At 41.1% G+C, this 22,681-nt stretch overlaps 1 protein-coding gene across 2 annotated transcripts in view; it reads right to left on the bottom strand.

The window, feature by feature from the left end:
- Positions 1–2,849: 2,849 nt before the first annotated feature.
- PRDM2 (PR/SET domain 2) overlaps positions 2,850–22,681 on the bottom strand; it is a 60,760-nt gene continuing 40,928 nt past the window's right edge. Inside the window, exons 1-4 of one of the 2 annotated variants that reach the window (XM_059487364.1) lie at positions 22,047–22,255; positions 19,606–19,716; positions 14,372–18,731; positions 2,850–2,970 (exon numbers count right to left, since the gene is read on the bottom strand). In XM_059487364.1, the coding sequence (XP_059343347.1) occupies positions 2,868–2,970; positions 14,372–18,731; positions 19,606–19,624 (4,482 nt within the window). In that variant the 5' untranslated portion in view covers positions 19,625–19,716; positions 22,047–22,255 and the 3' untranslated portion in view covers positions 2,850–2,867. Of the gene's footprint in view, positions 2,971–14,371; positions 18,732–19,605; positions 19,717–22,046; positions 22,256–22,681 lie in introns of those variants that run through there. The other variant, XM_059487363.1, reaches the window with a different exon arrangement.

The raw sequence follows: 22,681 nt of genomic DNA on the forward strand, positions 1-22,681 counted from the left end.
CTCCAGACACACAGGAAGAGCACTGCTCTTTGAAAGAACAGGGTTTACCATACTAACATTGCATGATGAGAGAAAGGACAAAATGTGCAGAGAAAATAAAAATAAAAAGGTAATCTGCAAAACCAAAGTGAGACAAACTGCTCAGAGAGCTGTGTGTGCACACCAGCTGCTTGGATATAGACATAAGGCTAGGAAAATTAATCTTTTGTGCTATTTGACCAAAATTTACCAAGCTGCCTAACAGATCTGGATGCTCCCTTCCAACTAGTTTGGATAACTAATGAGATTCTGTCTTCCAAGGCTGCTGTGAAAAATCCCAGCCTTTGTTTGCAATTAGTACATCTCTCTCTAGATGAGATTACTGCTAGATAAAAACTCCAAAGGGAACAAACCCTAGAGAGCCTCCAGGCCAGAAATGAGGCAGAGCAGGCAGCAATGGCCCAGGGATCTCAGTGGTCTCAGTCCTGGACTGGAGCATCACTTCCAGCAAGGGAGGGGATGCAGATTTTTATGGCTCATCCAGGTCTCAGCCTTCCCCCAAACCACAATTGCACTTAGAAAGCCTCCAAGAGGGGTTTATCCAAAAAATCTGTGGTGGGATAATACCAGATCCTGAAAACCTTTTCTTTCCAACTCAAACAACATACACCTTAAACATTTTTATGGTGAACAGTGTTTCTTCTATAAAGCTTTTCTATTCATTTTGAACTATTTGATTTTCATCAAAACTATACAAAATTAACTGCTTTCAGCAATTCCATACATATATATTTTTATCTGTCATATATATATACCTATATATGAAGATATATATATAAAATTGATCCTTTCTTTGACTTTTTCAGGGTGCTGGGGAGGAATATCAGCTGGGCACTTGTTTCTTCCTAACTAATGTGTGCATACACAGATCTGTGTTTATCTGTGTGGAGTGCAAAGTCAAGGACAGGAATAAATTGACTGAAACAAGAAGGAAATACAACAATCAACCCCTTTGGCCTCCTTAAAAAGTTCCAAACCTGGATGCTAAGCTAGCAGGGATCATGGAAAATCATGTGTTGGCAGAAGGAACCCTTCACCTAATGGGTGAACTGGGCAGAAGTTCTGCTCAGAAGTGGCAGATGATGTAGCTGGGTGTGACTGACCCTATTTGGGGACAGGTGAGAGGTAAGAGACCTTTCTGCACTGCATTTCATCAGCTGACCTGTGTGTTTCTGCAATTAGACTTTACTGGCTGTCCTCAGGGATGGCCTCTGGACAGCACCCCCAAAACCAAACACATCTAGAGACACAACACAGGTGCTCTATTTAAGGACAAATGTTGTATTTAAGGACAAATGTTGTATTTAAGGACAAATGTTGTATTTAAGGACAAGTCTGGCCTGATACTGCACAGCAACACCTGTGTTTGATACTGTCCCTAAATCAATAAATCCTGGCTCTAAGCAGCACCAGACTGAAAACACAAGGTATGGCAGCTTTTGAGAAATGGATGTTTGTCCCTTCATGGAACTGGGCTCTCAGTGCATTTCCCAATAAACATGTGTCCTGATGCACTGCAAAAACAGCATCTGCCCCTTAAAGCTAATGGTGCAAAGTCAGGGTACCCACAGATTTCCCATGTAGAAACCTCAGGACACCCAACCACTCCCTCTTTTGTGGTTTGCCCAGTTCTTTACCCATTAGGATGGAAAGCAGGAACTAGAAGGATGTAACAGTCCTTTGAGAATTTAATTGCATAGTGTGTTAAACCCTCTGTGTTCTCCCAGAGAGAGAAACTCACCCAGACCCACCCACCCTCTGAGCAGGGGTACTTTGCCTGCAGATGCCTGAACATTTCTCCAGGCTGTTCTCCAAGCACTGGGACACCCCAAGATCACCCTGTGCCAGCAGCCACAGTTCAGCACTCTCTGGGGAAGGCAGGAGCCTGCTCTGTGCTCCTTCCCTTGCAGGAAGGCTGAGATGACAGAAGCACATCATCACTTCCAGCAGAAGAAATTTCTGTCCTGTTGTCTGCTGAGGAACCCACCTCACCTCATCTGAGCAAAGCAGGAGAGGAAAATGCTTGAGGATTACTTCACCTCACCCCTTCCAGTCAGAAGTTTCTGGTACCTGAAAATACACAGAGAGTTGTATTTAATAGTATTAATTGTATAGTTGTATTTAAGAATAAATAGTTTAAGGAGTCACAGTTCCATGTCCCATGGAGCTGGAAGCAGAACAAGTCATTCAGTGACCACTGAACATTAAAGAGACACCCATGATTTAATTTTAGTTGGATTTGGACCACAGCTAAATGGTCTGAGACACCTAGAGATATTAACATTCATTAGCAACCATCCCCATTATTCAGGAGATAGCAAACCTCAGAATTTTACTAACCATTCCCTCAAATGTTGTTTTCTTGAATGGTTTTAAGAAAGAATAAACTTCAGGCTGCAGTGTCTTAATTTTGTTGGCACTCATTGTCACCTTTAGCTTTGCACATGTTAAGTATCCTGTTCTTTAGCTGTTCCATCAGTGTAAAGGAGATTATTATCTGAAAGTTAATGAGAAAATGAAGAAGCAGAAAACAGTGTTTTGTTTAAACCAACAGAAACTCAGCTCAGCCTCACCAGTACCTGGGGCTGGGTCATTGATTTGCCCAAGCCCATCAGCTCACAGTCATGAGATTCTGTTCAGTGTGTGCAGGGTTGAGTGCTTGGCAGATTCAGTTTAGATGTAATGTAATATAATATAGAATAATATAGTATAATAAAGTAATTAATTAGCCTTCTGATAAGATGGAGCTCTCCTCATCATTTCCTCCTTCATCAGGGGCAAAAACATCATCGATATCTGTACCTGCTTGGGTCAGACATGCCCGGGGTCTATTCCTTGAAGAAATGGGATGAGCTGGAGCTGGATTTCTTGCACTGCCTGCTGCTGGGGCTATGCGAGGATGAGGAGGGACATCTAGAGGCCATGCGGAGCCTGCAATGTGCACAGAGGCAGGAGAGCATCAGGGACAAAACCAGAGCCGTGCTTTGGCAAGCCATGAGACAGGAAAACCACACACTGCAATGCCGAGAGCCACTTCGGAAGGTAAGAGGGTATTTTTGTCCTGTTCTGAACTTACCCTGTGAGTTTATTTAAGCAGGAAACAGAAAATGTCAACTGGAAGCAGCATCCAGGCTCCCACCCCGTGTCCCAGACCCACTGGGGACACACAAACCCACAGCTGCATCAGAAACTAGAAGAGACAAGTTCCATTCTCTCAGGAGAAACCATAAAAGAAAACCACATCAGGTTTTGAAATACGTATTTTTGGAAAAGGAATTTTACTTTAGCAGAGCACAGACCACACCTGGTCATTTCTCCCCAGGTCCAAGTTGGCAGAGCACTCCTGTCACAATTGCACTGACAGAATTGACAAGCACAGGACACAACTGTGCCTTTATTGCAGTTCAGATTTTAAACCAAGTGTCCCAAAGGGAAAATCTGAGATTTTTAGTGTAACATTTTAATTTGTTGCCTCAGTTGATTGTGATTTCAGGAAGAAAGCCTGAACACATGACTCACAGCAAGGGAAGTCCAACTGCTTCTGCCCTATTCTAGACATACAATTCAGTTCAAATGAAGCCAAACTTCCATACTCTAAAGGATTCAAAAATTCCCCTGTTTGTTTTTAAATTCAGCACTTTCTGCCATCATGCACAAACTTGTCTGCTTCCCCTCACACCTGTGCACCCCATAGGTAATTCCATACCTTCCTTCCCAAGGCAAATTCTTCAAAATTCTGACCAAACCAAACCCCTTATGTTCTTCCAAGGGAACATCTTTTGAAATATCATTTTCTTACACAGCAACACGTCTAAAAAAAGTTCAAAGCCAGGTTTCTCTCTGGGTTATTTTTAGAGTTCAATATACACCCTTTAAAGGAGATTTCAGTTTGTCCTTACACACAATCTGCAAGTTAGACATAAAGAAGTGCAAAACTTTCCATTACAACAGAAAACCAAAACCACAGAAATTTTGAAAAGCAAGCAATTAAATTATTTTCAAATTAAAATTGGTGGTTAAAATTGCCTGCCAAAAGTTTTTGTTATTGGTCTGTGTAAATCATCCACTCCAGCCCTTGTGAATTCAATGCTGAACCTTCAGCCAATGTAGAAGAACCAGAAATTGTAATGGGGAGATCAACAAGAGCCAGATTTTTGTTGTTCCATATAAGGGCTGTTACCAAGGGAAACAGCAGAATATCCAAAATAAGTTTAGTTTGTTTGGCTTCAGATTTTTACTATAACTACAAGAGGGAAATTTTAGTTTATTTCTGTTCAGAATGTCTCCTTGTAAGTAATGCTTTCTGTCAAAATATTAATGATGAGTTAAAATTCTTCTGTAATCAATGACATCTGTGTGCTCTTGCATGCAGTGAGGCAGGGTCTGCATCCTATGGGAAAACTAAAGGAAAAAAATGTTAAAAGCTCAAATCCAAAGAGACAAAATATCAGGGAAAATCTGACCTAGACTTTCAAATGCACACCCTGATCAGACATTAGGAAGAAACTCTTCCCTGTGAGGGTGGCACAGGTGCCCAGAGAAGCTGTGGCACCCCTGGCAGTGCCCAAGGCCAGGTTGGATGGGGCTTGGAGCAGCCTGGGGCAGTGGAAGCTGTCCCTGCCCATGGAAGGGTGAAAGAGATGGGTTTTAAGGTCCCAAACTACTCCAGAATTCTACAGTATTTCACTCCTAATTTCCTCAAGCTTTAAAGCCAATAACATGGCTTGTTATTTGGAAGCTGAGGATTAGAGGAATGAGCTAAAAAAGGAATTTTTTTTCCAAGTAGAAAATGAAATTGAGTTCCTGATGGAGTTCTTAGTGCTGCAAAACCAGAGCCCTGTCTGCTCTGCCAAAGCTGCAGAGTTGAAATGGTTCAAGAGGAATCAGGGCCCTCCTTGTCCAGCACTCCCCTGCAGTGGATGCAGAACTCTCATTTGAGAGCCTGATCAGAGAAGAGCTGGGATGTTGGGATGGTTTTGGCAAGGGGAGCTGTTCTCTCAGAGGGAGGGGAGCTGAGATCCCCCTGCTGCATGAGGAGCAGTGACTGACATTGCTATTTTTATCCCTGTCACTTTGCACCTGCTTTCACCATCTCAGCCCTGGGTAACTGGAGACAGGCAAAGAAAAGGAATTCTGGGGCACCCTGTGAGGGATGGTCCCATGGGAAGGGCCAAGGGCTGTTCCAGCCCCTCACACCCTGTGCACAGCCCAGGCTGCCCCAGCTCTGCCAGAACCACTGCTGGGAGCAGCCCCAGCCAGAAAAAAAAACATTAAAAATAAAAAATAACATCAGAAAACATCCTCTGCTTGTAAGGGAAAAAGGCCCAGAACCCAAATGTCAGGTAGCAGAAAGGATTTGTGTGCATGAAGATTTTTCTGTCAAATAAGGACTTTAAAACCAAACAAAATAGTTTGGTAGATGCTATTTCAGAAATTAAAGCTGACCCAGAAGTTAAATGAGGCAATTTATTACAGCTCCCTCTCACAACTGAGAGCATACCCAAACTAGAAGAGATAAATCACCCAGTTTGGTGATACAATAAAAAATTGTATCCCTACAATAAAAAATATACTAAATCCCAGCTCTTAAAGTTTTCCATCCTCAAATCTGAAAGTGTTCTGTAGTGTGAGTCAGTACCATAATCCCAGTTTTTCAGATCCAGAACAGTCAGGTGGAAAGGGATTTGCCAAGGTCACTCAGAAACAGGACTGAACAAAGGAAGAGATTCCCACAGCACCCACATTACTCTCACAGGTTAAATTATCTCCTGAATATTTAATTTGTCCAAACCAAGTTCCCAGTTCCATATCCCTTCCCAGGCTTCCCCATCAGCCTTGCCATGAGCAGCAGACACAAACTCAACGGCCAGGAAAAATGCCAAATCCTCACACACCCCCTTCCCTCAGACATTCCCAAAATACATTTGGTATTTTTTATTCAAATTAGCTTGTCTTCTACCACACTCCTTCAATTAACATTCTCCTGGGTTGCTAGTTTAATTATCTAGAAATATCCTAGAAAAATAAACCATGATATTTGTGGGCATGAAGGCTGGAGTGATCTGAGGTGGGTGCCAGTTCCACCTGGAAATTCAGTGAACAAAATTCAGGTGATTTAGTTTCACATTTTTACTTCAATGAAACTGGGTTTTATTTTTCCCTGCAAGGGTTATGCTCTATAATCTAAAATAATCCCAAGCATATGCTCTAAAATTTCAGACACACACACACATTCCACATTACATTTAACAATAAACATGCCAGGAACTTATTCTATCAAGTGTTTCCTAATCTTAAATAAAAAAATAGCTAAACTGACATAAATGATTGACTGCTTAGGAAAAAAAAAAAAAAAAAGAATTGTGGATGTTTAAGCCCAAATTCTTGGTTTTGCAGAATTAGGCTGAGTAATTTCACAGGCCAGAAGGGAAGCAGAAGGGTCAGGGTGGATCAATGCCATTTCTGGGCTTTCTGCTCTCAGTGAGGTGAAACCACAGCTCTGCTCCCCTGACTGCAATGCACTCCCTGGCAGCAGCACATTGCTTAATGGGAATACACAGAACAAGGACTTGGAAAAACATAAAAACATCACCCACTAAGGAAAACATCTTCTTTTGTCTCTTCAGTGAAACAAAGTATTTCTCAAGACAAAAAGGTTGATGGATAGAGTTTTGGTTTATGGATAGAGTTTTCTTTAAAGGGATGTCTCCTTTTGTATGGAAAAGTCCTGACTCATTGTGTGGAAAATGGGGAAGCAGCAGAAAGCAAAAAGGATCTTAATGTGCTGTATTGTGGATATTTGGAGAATTATGTGTGTTTATTCATGAAAGCAGGGAAAGAGCTGGAGCAGGTCAGGATTTTATCTTTCCTTCACAGAACATGAATATTATGGTCAGGCCTTTCATGAATCTAAACTGGAAAAACCAGTTATTGAGATCCTTTGCATTCTAGACTTCCAAGAAGAGACCTGACAGCTCTCTCCACCACAGTGCTTCAAAGAACTGAATCCTTTAAAGCAGCTCTGCACCCACAGGAGCTCACAAACTGCTTTGTTCCACACCTGCTCTGCAGTTTCAGTTTCTTCAGAGCTGGCTCAGTTCCACTCCCTGTGGATCACGAGGAACTGGGGTGATGAACACCCAACCAACAATGAGAACTGCTGGAAAAAATCTCACACCATGCCTAAACTCACCTGGGGGACTCTAAAATTCATGTAGTAAAATTTACTCTACAATGAATGTATTAAAATTTAAGTAAAATGGTGGTTTACAATGGTATTTTAAAATGGTGGTTTACAATGGAGTTTTAAAATGGCATTTAACATTTTTAAAAGCAACCAGTGACCTAAAGTAGCCACTTGAAAAGGAATCCAGCACTGAGATGGCTTCTGAGCTCCTCCAGAAAATCAGTTGCCTTGAAGGTACTTCAAGTTGAGCTTAGTCTTATTCACTTAAGAAATCTTGGTGTAAACCTATAAATTTAGATGAACAGTATCGTGTCAGCAATTTCTCTTCCTGCCCTTTTAAAATGTCACAGAGTATTTTGCAAGCCAAAAGGTGAACAATTTGGGATTAAAAATAGAAGTATTCAAATTAATCTTCTATACAGTCAGGTAATGTGATTTGATAAAAAGTTTGTATCTAATAATCGCATTCTTAACAGAATGAGAAAACTTTCATCACACATAGGGAACACTGTAGTTTATTTTATTTAGATTTATAGAGAAATGGTGACACCAGAAGAGTTTCAAAGGATTGCTGAACAAGGATGAGCCCTCAGTCCTGCACATCTCATTACATAAAAAAGAAACCAGAGAAAAAAGTGTGTTTTGATTGGAAAAGGGAGATGAGAGACACTGAATTTGCCATAATGAACAGAGAATACAACTTCAAGTTCCAGTGACAGTGGAGTTTGAGTGTGAAACTCTTCAAAGCAGCTCAGTGATGTAAGAATTCATTATTCCTCATCTTCCCACCTCCTTCCAACTGCAATGCTGAGCAGAGATCTCAACACCAAAAGGAAACACTGCATAAATTCCCCACTGAGTCACTGGGGTTATGCACAGGGGGGTGTGTTGGAATGAGCTTTGCATTCCCAGCAAAATCCCTTCCCTGCAAAAGTCCTGGCATTTACACAGCCATTAGAGGACACAGTCTCAAGCACATCAGGGAAGGTACAGGTTGGATATTAGGACAAAAATTTTCACCACAAGAATAATAAAGTACTGGAATGCTCCCAGGGAGGGGTAGATTCACCATCTCTGGATGTGTTTAAAAAGCCTGGACGTGGCACTTGGGGCTAGAGTCTGGTTGAGGTGTTAGGGCATGGACTGGACCTGATGATCTTGGAGGTCTCTTGCACCCTCATCATTGTGTGATTCTGTGATTGAGCTCTGCTGAGCAGCACTGCCTGAACGGCAGAAGGAATCACAGACCCACAGAGGCTGGAAAAGACCCCCAAGGGCATCGAGTCCAACCTGTGCTGTGGCAGTGTACACTTATACTATGCCATATTTAGGAGTATTTTATTTGCATCTTGCTGTGAAATAGATATATTTTCCTCACCATTCTGCTCTTGCGAAGTACTGGAAGGTAAATCCTTTTTTCCACTAGGAAGCTGCTATTTTTTACAGTTTAATTAAATAGTTCACCCCTCTCTCATCACAGACTTACCACAAAAGCTCAGCTCCAACCCAGCATGTGCTTGTTCAAAATCTATTGTTTAGCTCCTTTCCATCCTGAGCAGAACTCCAGCATCATGAGAGTCACGAGACATTCAGTAAATAAAAGCCAGAATTAGTGTAAGGTCCTCTAAGTTCTCTTTTTAAGGTCATTCACAAGCCATTTGTCTGTCTCTAGCAATTCAGCTCCTTGGCTTAACCCAAGTGCAGTGAAAACCTGGAGCTGAGCCCATAATTTTGGAAATGAAGTCACAAACCACAATAAACGAAGTGAATGCTATTCCTATTTGCATTCAATATTGAACATTTAGACATCAAACTCTATGACATCTCTCCAAAGAAAATCACCAGGAACCAGACTAGAATTTTAAATTACAGCCTTGCAACACAAACTGCTGACACAGCAGAGGAGCAGAACCACCCCAGCCTGAATCCCCTGGGCAGCTCCCACCAGGGCTGAGGAGCCTGGAGGGCAGGAGGGGCCTGGCTCCAACACCCAGCACTGAACACAGCCCAGGCAGCTGTGCCACAAGGTGCTTCCCAAGCCTTCCAGCAAACTGGAAAATGGGAAACACAAAAAGGAAAACACAACCTGTCACATCTGCCTCTCCACAACAGCTCCAGCATCTCTGTTTTTATTAAACCAACACTCATTTGATCTCACCCACTGTAAACAGGACAAGTGGAATTGTTTTCATTGCCTGTCTGGATGCATTTCAAGATGTGTCAGCACTCTGTGGGCTCTGTTACAGCTTTATTGTTGCTTCAGATCATACAGAGGCAGCTATAAAAGCCAGAGAAATTCAATTATGCAGATGAGATGCAATAGTGACTATGAGAGCTGCACATTTCTGTTTGTAATGAGTCACCTGTTTAGGACTGAAACTCTTTGATGATCATCTCTCATTTGGAGATCTCCATCACCCAGCATTTCCCTGATAAATTGGTGAACACAGGTGACCATCTCAGTGTGGCACATCCTGGGGACCCAACGGGATTTAACATCACAGCAGAGAAACCACACATAAAATGACAGGATGATTTCTGCCGTGATATTAAAGACTGAGGCTGGTTTACTCACCATCAGTTCCCTGCTAGACATGGCAAATAAATCCTTACAAGGTGACTGAAATACCCAGACTGCAGCAAGAGCAAACACAAAGTGATATTTCCTTTGTCAGTAAAGATTGGAAACAATGAATCCAGTTTATGTCCCATCCTCTGCAATCTCAAGCCTGTAAATCTCCACTTTTTTCATGTTTCCCTTTTTCTTATAAAGCCTCCAAATACAACACTGGGTATGCAAAACAATATTTTCCCTTGGGTAAATACAGTAAAAGCCAATCAAGAGTGAAAACCTCCACTGTGGCTTCCTCCCAGCTCCTTGGTGTGACTGCTGCTGTAAGGAGACCAAGGATTCACCTCTCCCACTGTGGTGCAAATCCCAAACTGCAGCGAGTGCAAAAACACCCCATGAACATTGGAACCTCTGCATCACCCCATCAGATCTCCCCCCATCGTTCAAAATTCAGGGCAAATGTTGTTATAGACAGAACATGTTCAAGGAATGACATCCCACATGAAAAAATAAACTGGGACTTCTTACCAAAATTCAGATAGAAGTATTAATTTGAACAGACAACTCCATAAAATAATAACTTATACTTAATAACTCACTACTGGATTAGTTGGGAGCAGTGAAGGAACTGAGTGCTGTAAAATGCTGTTTAGCCTCAGCAATGTTCCATCATCCCACCCCACTGCCACACTAACCTGGACCCAGATGCTTCCATCTCCACTGCAAGAGGCAGAACACACACCCTGGAGGGAATCAAACATTCCAGAATTGTCTAGAGCCAAAAAAACCTTTGCATCTATTTTTCTTATTGAACTATTTACCAAGTTTAAAGCATATAAAAATAGAAAACTATAATATCAGAAAACTATAGTATCAAAGTTGAAATAGTGTATGTAATTTTCATTTAAACAGTTTAAATTTAATCAGCTGTGTCCACAATTAAAACCAAAAATCCTCAAGCTAAGTCAGAAGTGGCCAATTGGTACAAATTCATGTCACTGGACCAGGGGACACAACTGAAGGACACAGGCACATTGAACTCTCCTAGATGAACTTGTTTTATCTTTCTTATCTTTATCTTTATCTTTCTTTTCTCTTGTTTGGCACATCTGCTTTCCAAACAAAAGGCAAGTTTTCCCCAAGTTTTTAAGAAGTTCACTTTATTGGTTTTAGGAAATGTGTCACGATATTTCCATCTGGTTGGTCATTAAGCAACACCAGGGACTGGAACTCAGCACAGGATGGACACGAGGAGGAGGAAATCCCTCTTCAGTTCTTACCTGCATTCACAGCCCTCCAGCAGGGCTACAGCATTCAAAAGCAAGGACAACCCCACTTTTATGTCAAATTGCAATTTTTAATGTTTTCATTAGAATAATCTTTATAGCACTCTCCAATAGAAGAAACAATATACCTAACAGCAAACTTTAATACAGGAACATGCTCCAAGATTAACAACCCAAAATGAAAACAAATGAAATTAATGTAAAATGTAAATCACATATAGTACAATTGAAGTGTCCAAAACAATTTAAATAATTTTAAATATTTTATTTTCTTAAACTTGCTACAAATGCTTTATACAATATTTCAACATAAAGTCCCCATAACAGAAATGTAACAAAATGGGAATGATAGTGAAAGTGAAAGTTAAAAGTGGCACAAATTCACCAAACAAGTATTAAACTACAAATTTTAAAGAGGTAGATTACTTTTTAAGAACAAAAAATAAAAGGGGTGTCTGTATAAAGAAACTTTCCATCCATTCTGTCATTAATTGTGAAAGCTCTATGAACACGTGACAAACAGTATTTCCATAAAAAGCTGTTATGAACAATAGACCAATTCATTGTCTTAAATTAGAGGTGTACAAGCTTTTAGAATAATTATATATTTCATTTTCAAAATATGCAGGTCTCTAGCCCTGCTCTAGCCTTCTTATCCATAAAAAGATACACTGCATCCATTATATATCTGGTGTTTAGAAATTCATCACTGCTATATAAATTTTATTTGCATGTGTAAATAAGAACTTGGAAAATCCATAAAACACCCAAATCAGGCTTTTTCCCCACTGTATCCTGGACATTAAAATACTCAAAAAGTGAGGAGAAGGTGGGAAGGTAATTCTGCCCTGCTAGGTTGGCCTCTGCTGACTCACTGAGACAAAAAGCTTTGAGAGACCCAATGCAAGACCAAAATCCTTGGAGTGCAGCAATTGTTGGCCCTGAATCCACACTGATTTCTGGACAGGCTGAAGGAACCTGCTCTGGGTATGTAAAACAATATTTGCCAAGCAAAGCAAAAAAAAAAGCAGTTCTGCCCAACACCATCCACAAAACCAAGAGCAAAAACATTTGGTTCAGTTCATTCCTTCTGCTGATTTCCTGTGGGGTTCCATTTGTGTTTAATTAACAGTACCCTTGAATTTAATCTGAATTATCCCACGTGTGTCAAGCACAAAATAAGAAAATCTAGGCCTGACACTGCAGGCAATTTTATGGCTGTGAGTTTCACAAGCTTGGATTTCACATCCCTTGGTGTAGTGCTTATCCTTACATGAGCCTGCAACAGCTCTCATGGCATTAAGCGATTTTTTTTGTTTTGTTTTTACAGGAGATTCCTAGAAAATAGAAATTTAAAAAAACCCAACAAAACAAAAACTGAAGATAAATGACAAAACAATTTGTGAACAAGTATGTTTAAACAGAAAAACTGAAAGGTGAAAAAAAATTGGCAGACAAATATACATGAAGCAAGTCTTGAAAAAATATTAAGATTTCCTGGGAAAAAAAAATCAAAACCCAACAGTGCCTACATAGAGCAGAATCAAAGTTAAACTGTGCTGCTATTTGTGTATGAAGGCAGAAAAATTCTTCATACTGCAGAACCGATATAAAAAGAATTTGAGTAGACAATCTAGATTTATAAAAGTTACTTCAGAGGCAAAAAGAATTCCCTGGTGTAACCATTTGTTAAACTGATAAAGACTCCAAGCAGCCAAAGCAAACCAAGGGTGTTTGAGGCAGCCAAGGAAACCTTGCCCCAGGTCAATTGTTATTTCCCCAAATACTACAAACAATTCCCATGTGCACCCATTTCCAAGCACTTGGTTATTTTGCCTAAGGTCAAATGATTCATTTAGATGGAAAGATGTGTTTTGGCTTCTCATTCTCCTGATCTGTTCTGGCAGCATTTAAATGCAGTTTCACACATAACTAAGAGAGCAGCTGATGAGAATTAACATGAAGATGTTTATGTCCCAAGGGAACAGGCCTGGTAGACATTTCTTGTTCCTAAAAGGCATTTTTACACCATTAGTCTCCAAATTCCAAATAACATTTTTCTCCTTCAACATACCCTAATTTGGGTATGGATTATTTTACATCAAATTCCCCTCCAGCACTTGGGAATAATTCTGCTATATTGAACACCTTTACTTTCCAAAGAATTTCCTCACTATTTGGAGATCTTCACTGTGAGACACACAAGCTGTGAACAGTTTGGATTTTGACAATGAACAGATCCTGCTCTGCTTGTTCTGACAGAGGCTGCCAGTTCCTCCCCCTGCTTTCCATTCAAACCCTACCCTGGGCCCTAAATCTGCTGTTAATCCCAGCCAGGCGCTGCAATTACCAACCCCAAAAGAACTTTTAATTACCAGTGAGCTTGGTGAAAGTTCCTCAGCAAATCAGACTCCTGTTTCCAAGAAAAACAGGGCAGGAGCAAGGTAACAAAGGTTATAAACACTGTGCAAAATATACTACTGATTTGAGAGACTACATGAAGACGTAAATCGGGACTCAGGCACGTAGATTAAGATTTTTTATTTATTTATTGAAGGATTACCCTTTCTTGTGATTAAAATGCTTCTTCTCAAAAAGAAATAGAACTTTAATTATAAAGTTTTATAGTGAAACATAAAAAGCATGATACTTCTAACAAATTTACATGTTCATGTAACTTTTCTTACATGTCTATTTCCCTTATATTAAGTATTTTATGATCTCAGTCCATATGCACATACATTTTGGAAGTATTTGGTCATGGTTTGTTTCTTTCATATATATATATATATATGCAGAGAATGCTTTTTATTACAAACCAAAGCAAGTTATTTTAGTGAGTAAAGAATGCAGTCATATTTTTTAACTTAGTGAACCACCATAAATAAATCTAGAATTCTTCTGGGCTACCTTAGATGTCAGATACCAAATACAAGGTCAGTGTCTCCAATAACATTGAGTTTAATGACATGAAGTTTATTTGCACTCAGGTATTGACATTTTTTTGTTCCAGAGTTTTCAATTCAGTTTATAATTAAAGACATTCTCTATACAAACCGTGTATAATTTCATGACATGACAAAATGCATCAAGTATGTACATCATACCCCAGCATCAGTAAGCTGCTCATCCATGTTTTAGGAAATGCAACTTCTTTTTTTATTTAAGCATGAGAAACTCAAAAAAAAAGACAAAAAAAAAAGGACAAAAAAAAAAAAAAAAAGACCAGCAAGCAAAACAGCAAGCAACCTGTTCCTGGGTTGTTTCAACTTCAAATTAAATGCTTACCTGAAATCTTTCAGTTCTTGCTTTGTACTGCTTTCATCTCTTTTGTTTTCTGCTGCTTCTGCATTTGCTGCCTGCTGCAGACTCCGTGTGATTGGTCCTCCAATCCTCTCTCTAGATTTGACACTGAACCTGTCTGCCTTTTTCTTACTTGCCACAGCAGATTTACTTGGCAAAACAGCTTTGCTATTCCTTTGTATTCTGACGTGCAATTTCCGGGAGGCTTTGCTGGAGATTCCAGAGGAATTGCTCTTAGAAACCACTTTAGTTTTTTTCCCATCAACATGGGACATTTTAGACACTCTTACAGGACTAGAGTTCCTCAAGGATGAAGATGAATTTGGCTTTTTAGATCGCATGGAAGGTACAAATTTAACGTTTTGTTTGGATTTGAAGGAGGCAGAGGGGAGCTGGAGCTGTGCAGGTCCTGAGGTTCGTGCTCTGGTCTTGCCCAGGTGAGGCTGAGTGCTCTGCATTTTGATTTCTGCATCCGCCGTTCGCCTGCGCTGGTTGCTGCCTTTGTCACTGCTGGCAGGGGAAGAAGCTGCACTTTTTTTGGAAGAATTCTTTTTGGAGGAGGGAGAGATGGGTTTTTTGGGGCAGCTGTATGATGCATGTTTGTTCAAACTCCCAATGTAAGTGAACTCTCTGTTACAGTAGGGGCAGATGTGAGAGTCTGTCTCGGATGGGTTATTTTTCAGCTCTGCCTTCTGCTGGGCAGATTTCTTTTTTTGCAGGATAGCTTTCTGTACAAGCTGGTTTTTCTTTTTCAATGCACTTATTTTTAGTTTGTTGGAGGACATTTTGCTAATCTCCACATTGAAATTGAGTCTTTTAGGCTGACCCATCCGTCTGAAGGCGTTTTTGCCAGGCCCAGCAATGACCACCACGCCATTCTTAGGCTGCACTGTCTGTTTGAGGGGAACTGGATTTTTTTTAGGTGTGTATCTCTTTTTATCACTAGCAGATGCACAGGCCAGTATGTGTTTGTGTAACTCAGGCATGTTATCAACACTCTTGCCACATTTTGTGCATCGAATGGCAGTGGTAAAAGTCTGTGGGATATTATGGGTTGTGAAGTTTGTTGCAGTAACTCCAATCCCCATAGGATTCCGATGGTGATACTGAAATGGAGGTGGTTTAAAGCTTGGGTAGTGTTGATTGAGGCCCATCCGGACATCTGGATCTTTAGATTTCACTCCAGAAGCCATTATTTTTATAGTAGTATAAAGCTCTTCAGAAGAATCATTTAGATCTTCATCTTCCTCCTCTTTTGAAGGCTCCAAAGAATCTTCTGGCAGGTTCTGCATGTGCTCTGCGTTTGCCTTACTGGGGTCAGTAAAATTCTGGGGTCTCAAAGTCCCACTTTCAAACTCATGATGTGTGCACTCCTTGTCTGGATGGAGATCCCGTTGATGCTGTTGCAAATTGCACAAAAAAGCAAATTCCTTTTTACACACCGAACAAACAAAGATATTCCCTACTCCATGAAGCAGAAAGCGATGTTCTGACAAGTCTGTTTTATCCCTAAAAAGCTGTACACAGAATTCACATTTGAAGGGCCATTCCTCAGCATGAATGGATAAATGCTTCGTTAGGTCTTTAATGGAAAGGAAAGGTGATTCACAGACATTGCACACAAAGCTCTTGTTGAAGGTTTCCTGCACCACTCCTGATTCACCTGAAGTGTGAGGCTCCTCTCTCGCTTTCTGCTGCTCGCTTTCAGCTTCCTCCTGTTTTATTATTGGGAGAGAACTTTCAAGGTTATCAGCAGAGGAAACAACAGAAGAAACCACAGAAAGAGGAGGTGGAGATGGAGAGGATGAGGAGGAAGAGGATGAGAAAGAGGACGAAGAAGAGGAGGAAGATGAAGAAGACAGGTTAGGGGGGCCAGGTGAAGCAGCAGAAATAAGAGGTTCAACAGAAGGGACGGGGGATGGAGAAGGAGAAACTGTAGGTGAAAGAACTGGTAGTGGGGACTGGGTAGTAGTGTTGGAGAGTGGTGAGGGACAGGAGGAGGTGTTGGTGGCGCTGGCAGAGACATCTGGGATGGGTAAGGGCATGGTTGGGAGCAGGGGGGGCGGCGACGTGGCCACGGTTAGCACGGGCAGGCAGGGCGGCGGGGACGGGGGGTTGGTGGGCGTTAACAACGGGGGCAGCTGGCACACGGCAGGGGCAGCAGGCTGCACAGCTGGCACGGGGGAGGCAGCAGAGGAGCTGAGGGGCTGAGTGTCAGTGGCAGACGCTGCTGAGGGAGCAGGATCAGTGCCAGGCTCAGCTGGAGGCTGCGGGGCCGTGCCGGCGCTGTCGGTGCCCGGCTGCTCCGGGCCTGCGTCCGTCCCGTTGTACTCGTTGAGCAGAACCTTCTGCAGCATGCACGTGGTGGGCTTCTTCTTCTTCACACCACTGCAGGTTGGATGTGTGGAGTTCTCTTTGCATTCCCTCGTTTCAGCATCGCTGCAAGGCTTCTTATGCACACTCAGATCTAAAACAGATTCCCAGGGAACCTGAGTCTTGCTTTTGACATCAGACCTTTGTTTCATACCGCTGGATAAATCCAGGGGCTGCTGGTTGCACACACTGCCAAAAGTTGGAGCTGCTGTCCAGTCTTTTGATATTTTATATTCTTCAAAGCAATGAGGGCTCAAAGTCTCTTTGTCCTCCCTTGCAGTCAAGCTCCAAGCAGGTGAGTTGCTGTGGCTTTCTAACTTTGGCATTTTTGAACTCCTAATATTGTCATTCCACACAGTTTTTCCCTCACCTGATTTGACAAAGTCTCGAAGCACTGGACTGTGCTGTGGAGAGCTGGGAGGAGAGCTGGTCCTTCTTTTAAACCTGCTGGATACTGGAGGCAAAACAGATGATGATGTAACAGAAGGTCCTATTTTAGGGATTTCACTTGATGGAGTTATCTTACTGTCCTGTGTCTGAAGAAGCTGCTTTAATTTTGATGACAAATAAACCCCTTTTTCTTTATGAAAAGTTAAGCTTTCTGTTGAAATGCTAAGAGGAAGATTTAAAGAACTAGTAGGAGTTATAGGTTCAGGGTCTATTTCAGTTTTTATTTTTGGTACAAGAGGAGGGCTGGCAGTTCTTCTCTTTTTGGATTCACTGCTCCCACTGCTAGAGGGTTCCTTAGGAGGTTCATTCACATGTGTTTGTGTAACCTTTAAATTTGTGGAAATTTCCACTGTGACCGGACTGATTATACAATTCAGTCCATACAAGTCTGCAGAGTTGGACTCCATCTGAATCACATCACAATTGCTAGTGCTGCTGTTGGACTGAATTTTCCCATCAATGTAGTAATTTAAATTCTCAGAGATATTGCTGGATATATCCATAAGATAGACATCATCTCCCTCACCTTCCTCTTCGATTTCTGTGCTCGCTATGTACACACTCTGGACTGCTGGGGCTGGCTCTGCTGGGAGAGGTGGCTCCTCAGTGAAGAACCCTTTTCTCCTGACACCTTTGGGAATAAGATGACGCTCGTGAACCCTGCGCTGATGCCTCCTCATGTTGGTGTGAGTACCAAAAACCTTTTTGCAGTATTTGCACGGATGCAACTCTTTGGGCTCCTTATTCTCCTCAGCAAACGCCGAGTTTGACATTTCCTGGGAAACTTTCTCAGAATCCAAGACAACAGAGTCTTGCACAAGACTGGAAACATTCAGGTCATCTTTAAGACCATCATCCACAATCACCTGGTTATCAGCAACATTATCCAAGTGTTGTGAGGAGGTGAGAGTGAGGAATGGTTTCCTTTTGGGCCCGGCCTCGTGGCGCCGCTCGTGCCTGCGCCGGTTGATCTGAGTGCCGAAGGCTTTCCCGCAGTAGCGGCACTTGAACGCGTGGCTCAGGGTGGAGATGTGGATGTGCATGTGGCGCTCCAGTCCCTGCTTTGTGGTAAACTTCCTCTCACAATGCTGGCAAGGAAACATGAAGGTTTCCTGAACATCACCGTTGGATTCCCCCTCTGCTTTTGGAATTTTCACCACGAGTTTTTTCTTTGGAGAGCTTTCTGGAGATTCCTCTGACGTACTCTTTTGTTCTTCCATGGAGTCCAACTTTTCTTCGCATATCAAAGGCATTTCAGCATTTTCTTTAGGCATATTGGTATCTTCTATCTCCTCTTCATCTTCCTCTTCTTCATCCTCCTCTTCATCGTCATCTAAATCATCTGATGCACAATTTATGGCTTCTCCTTGTTTGTCTTCAGTTAGCACTTGTGTTTCGTTGGTGGGACTGGGGACCATCAGCTTTGGAAGGACATCCTGATTTACCATCTCCTGAATCACAGCTGTTTGTTCCAGAGACAGCACTGCAGAAACAGAAGGAGCTTCATCTTCCTCTTTGTGACCTGGAACACAAGAGTGCAGTAAAGAAAAGCATGAGATATTTTTACCAAACACTTCAGGATATGCTACATCTTTCTTCTCCTTTTTTCTTGTAGCACAACATATCCAATGCTCCTGACCCAATACCACACCTCTCATTTATTTACTCATGAGGATGGATGTTTTCCTGCATTCAAGTCCTACCTATCTGTTCTCAAGGATATCCATTGCAGAAGAAAAGAAGGCCAGGTTGGATGGTGCTCTGAGCAACCTTGTCTAGTGAAAAGTGTCCCTGCCCTTGAAAGGAGATAAGGCTTAAGATCCCTTCCAACCCAAAATATTCTGTGATTCTGCAATGATTCTAATAAAAGACCTTTGCTGCCAATCCCCAGAATGTTGCCTAAGTGGGTAGATTATAGAGCAAAAATCCTTCTCCATTCCTTAGCTGGGCCATGAGACACCTGAGCAGTGGTGCTCGTGTTGTGCCAGCAGAAGGGACAACAGAGGAAAGGAATGGAAGAGTTATGGGCCAAAATAATTAATAGTGTCTTCCCCCCCCCCCCCCCTTGGTACTGACTGTTAATTAGCAATAAATAATGACCATGAAACAAAGCTCCAAGACACTAGAATAAGGTTTTTGCTCTGATATTATCCTGTAAGGAGTTTGTGTTTATATCTCAATTTTGCAGCACATTAATTTTCTCTGTGGTCAGAGTTTTATGTTTAATGACATGCTTCTAACAGCCAAGTTCCCAACTAGTAAAACAACTGGGGTAAACAATATAAACATGTTCACTTTGCTACAGTAAGATAACCTGCTAATGGACTAAACATGACAAACATCCTTTGCTTCAAAAAGATAAAGAGAAGGAAAAAATAATACACTTGAGAACTCACCTTCTTTAGAATCCCTCATATCTGCAGAAGTAGAATCCAAATCAGTCTTTTTCTGTTTTGTATCTGCTGCCTTCTTTCCCTTGTTTTTACTTTCCTGAGTCTTCTTCTTTCCTAGTGGGAAAAAAGCATTTATTATTCTTGCTTAACAATTTTATTTGTCATGTATCAGTGGCAGATTTAAACCCTCAGCTTTGGAGTACAACAAACTCCTGCAGAGACCCTGTAGGAGAACAGACAGCATTCAGGTAAAAAACTTCACACACTTGAAATACTTTTCTCACTTTCAAAGCAAGAACAAACCACCTGTCCAGAATTAAGCAGCTCACATAATGCAGGTACCCAATCCCTTAATGTGGCCACAAAATTCCTAAATCTCACAGAAGTGTATGGAAAATAGAAAATCTCTTCATACACAATTAATCCTAATGTTAATTGGAAGACCTTACAAAATAGAAACCCACAGAGGTTTATTTTCATTGTATAAACCTTCTGCATGATGAGAAGAGTTATGATAAAAACAATGAAGTAATAACTTCATGAGAAGAGTGAAAGCAGCATGAGCTTGACAACCAGGGCAAAGGCAGTACAACCAAATGAGATGGAACTGGGGAACAGAAAACACTGAAGGTATTTGGATGGGTCCTGATACAAACACCACTTTCAAGTTGTCACTTTCTGTTAGCAAAATGAAAAGCAGCTTGTATTAGTTGTAGAGGATGATGAACAAAAAAGGGCATTATATGCAAAGAGCTGACCACTATAAAGTACTGCTGATTTTTGCCATTAATGTTACAGATTCAGGCCTATAACATACAGAAATTATGTTATGGGGTGTGTCATATCAAATGAAAGTTTATATAGTTTTTCATTCACTTCATTGCAGACTGTATTCTCCACACAGAATACAGAAACCACCACTGAAACTCCACACAACTCTTGGGAGCAACTGTTCAGAAGCAGCCCAAACTCTCCCTGTGCCCCCTCTAACACACAAATTCTACTTTATAACACACTGCCCATTCCCTCTGATCAGGAATGTCCATCACAGCCCTAAATCCATTTCCTAGCTAGAAGCACATTCTTCCACATCACAATCTTGTCAAACTCCTCCTTTTTACCCCTTGAAAATATTTCTCACATCCTGAGCCAAGAAATTGAAATGCCTTAAAAAAAAAAAATGCTCCTCTGTTCCAGGAAGTTCCAAGTACAAATACCCCCCAAGAGAACAGCTCAGACAACCTCACTTGTTTTGATTTCAACAAACTAAATCATTATCTATATTTCCTCCCAAGGAACTCAGATTTCATAGGCTGTCCCCAAATTCCAATGTGTTCCAGTTTTATGTATATAATAAGCATTTTTAAATTATCTTATCTAATTTAACAGATTTTAGTCCTATAACCTGACAACAGTCACTCAGACTGAATTTTTGTCACTTTTGGACAAGACACACACATTCTCCTAGCAATTTTCTCTGAATATCCTCAATTATTGTTATGATGCCCATGTCTAACCTGCCATAAAGGACATTCCTGGATTGTTTGAACAACACAACACTGAATTTTGCTTTTATACCAAATACCTCTGACTGTCAGAAGATTTAGCACATAGCTGGGTGCTCACATAGGCATGAGGAAGTTAAAGCACATCTTTCTTTATGTGACAAGCTACTGAAAGTCCAATTTGAGCACCATTTTTTTTATTATCAGCACCTTTAATGCTCATTATTAGAACCAACACTACCAAGATCTGAGTATGAAGGATATCAAAGAAGTTTCCAGAAGTATCTCTCAAGTCACTTGAAATTCTCTGGGAATGTTCAGTAACACAATCAACAGTTCCACTTAGGGAAAAAGTGGAAATGTAAGATTCCAACACATTCCTAGGAATCAAACATGCATCACAATACACCTTATGAGTGACATAAGAAACCATACATAATTCAGTGACATAACAAATCATACATCATTCCTAAGAACTCTCAAAATTTTTGCAGACCACTCATCATCTGAAGACCACTATCAGTATTTTGACCTAAAACCAACAAAATTCTTGACTGGAAACAAGAATTCAAAGGTTGGTGCACAGGCCCCTCTCACCTGCCAAACCTGACATGTGCTCAGACACTTTTTCTCCCCATAGTGCAATTCTGTATCTAACTCTACAGCAGCCCTGAATTTCAGCAAAACAACAGGTTACTGTCAAAGTCTCCAAATTAATTCTTTTTTCTAACAATATTAGAAATATACTGTGCTCTTTCAAGGGTGAGGTAAGTATGAAAAGGCACCAACACAAATCCCAAGTGCTAAAGCATGCAGACATGATTCAGTGTCATCCAGTTAGAGAATATAAAATTTATAGTACCTCAAATCTGTTTATAATCTGAGAAATGACTACAATAGCAGGATTTTCACACAAAATCAGGGTATTGTGTCACATACCTTATGCTACTGATGGAAAGCAGAGCATTTGCAAGTTCTGCCAGTCCTAAAGAGATGCAAGTCACTCATGATGTAACCTGCTCCATGATACAGCTGGAGATGTTTCCAGTTCTTGGTCTTTGAGCACCGATGCATTTGAAGAGAGGATTCACCCAGCTCCCAACTTGCCCTTTCTCTGAACAGTGAACAAACTCCTCGTGCACACACAACATTTCAGATGTGCCAGATCAATTTCTGACACAAGTAAATGAGAGACACCAAACATTGTAGATGGCTTTAGTTTGTTCATTTTCTAGGATGCAGCTTTCTCTAAAAAGGTTCAAAGAATTCACTGCACTGAAACGTGACAGTGACTGTCCCAGATGCACAATTCCATGGTCCTGACCATTCAACAGCAAGAGCCCAGCAAGAGAATTTAAGAACAGAGTAATAGGTGATACTTCACTGCTTGCTCTCCCAGCTTTCATGTATTTGGAGCTCAGAAACATTTTGAAGTGTCTGTTGATAGATTTTCTCTCATGAGTTCTCGAAGTGCTTTTAAAATCCATATAAACTTGAACTTTCTTCCTGCAGATTTCCAATAAAAACACAACCTATAACTGATATAAATGGTATCAATGAGTAGTCCAAGGCTG

Source organism: Ammospiza nelsoni, chromosome 22 (assembly GCF_027579445.1).
Source record: "Ammospiza nelsoni isolate bAmmNel1 chromosome 22, bAmmNel1.pri, whole genome shotgun sequence".
NCBI classification, from domain to species: domain Eukaryota; kingdom Metazoa; phylum Chordata; class Aves; order Passeriformes; family Passerellidae; genus Ammospiza; species Ammospiza nelsoni.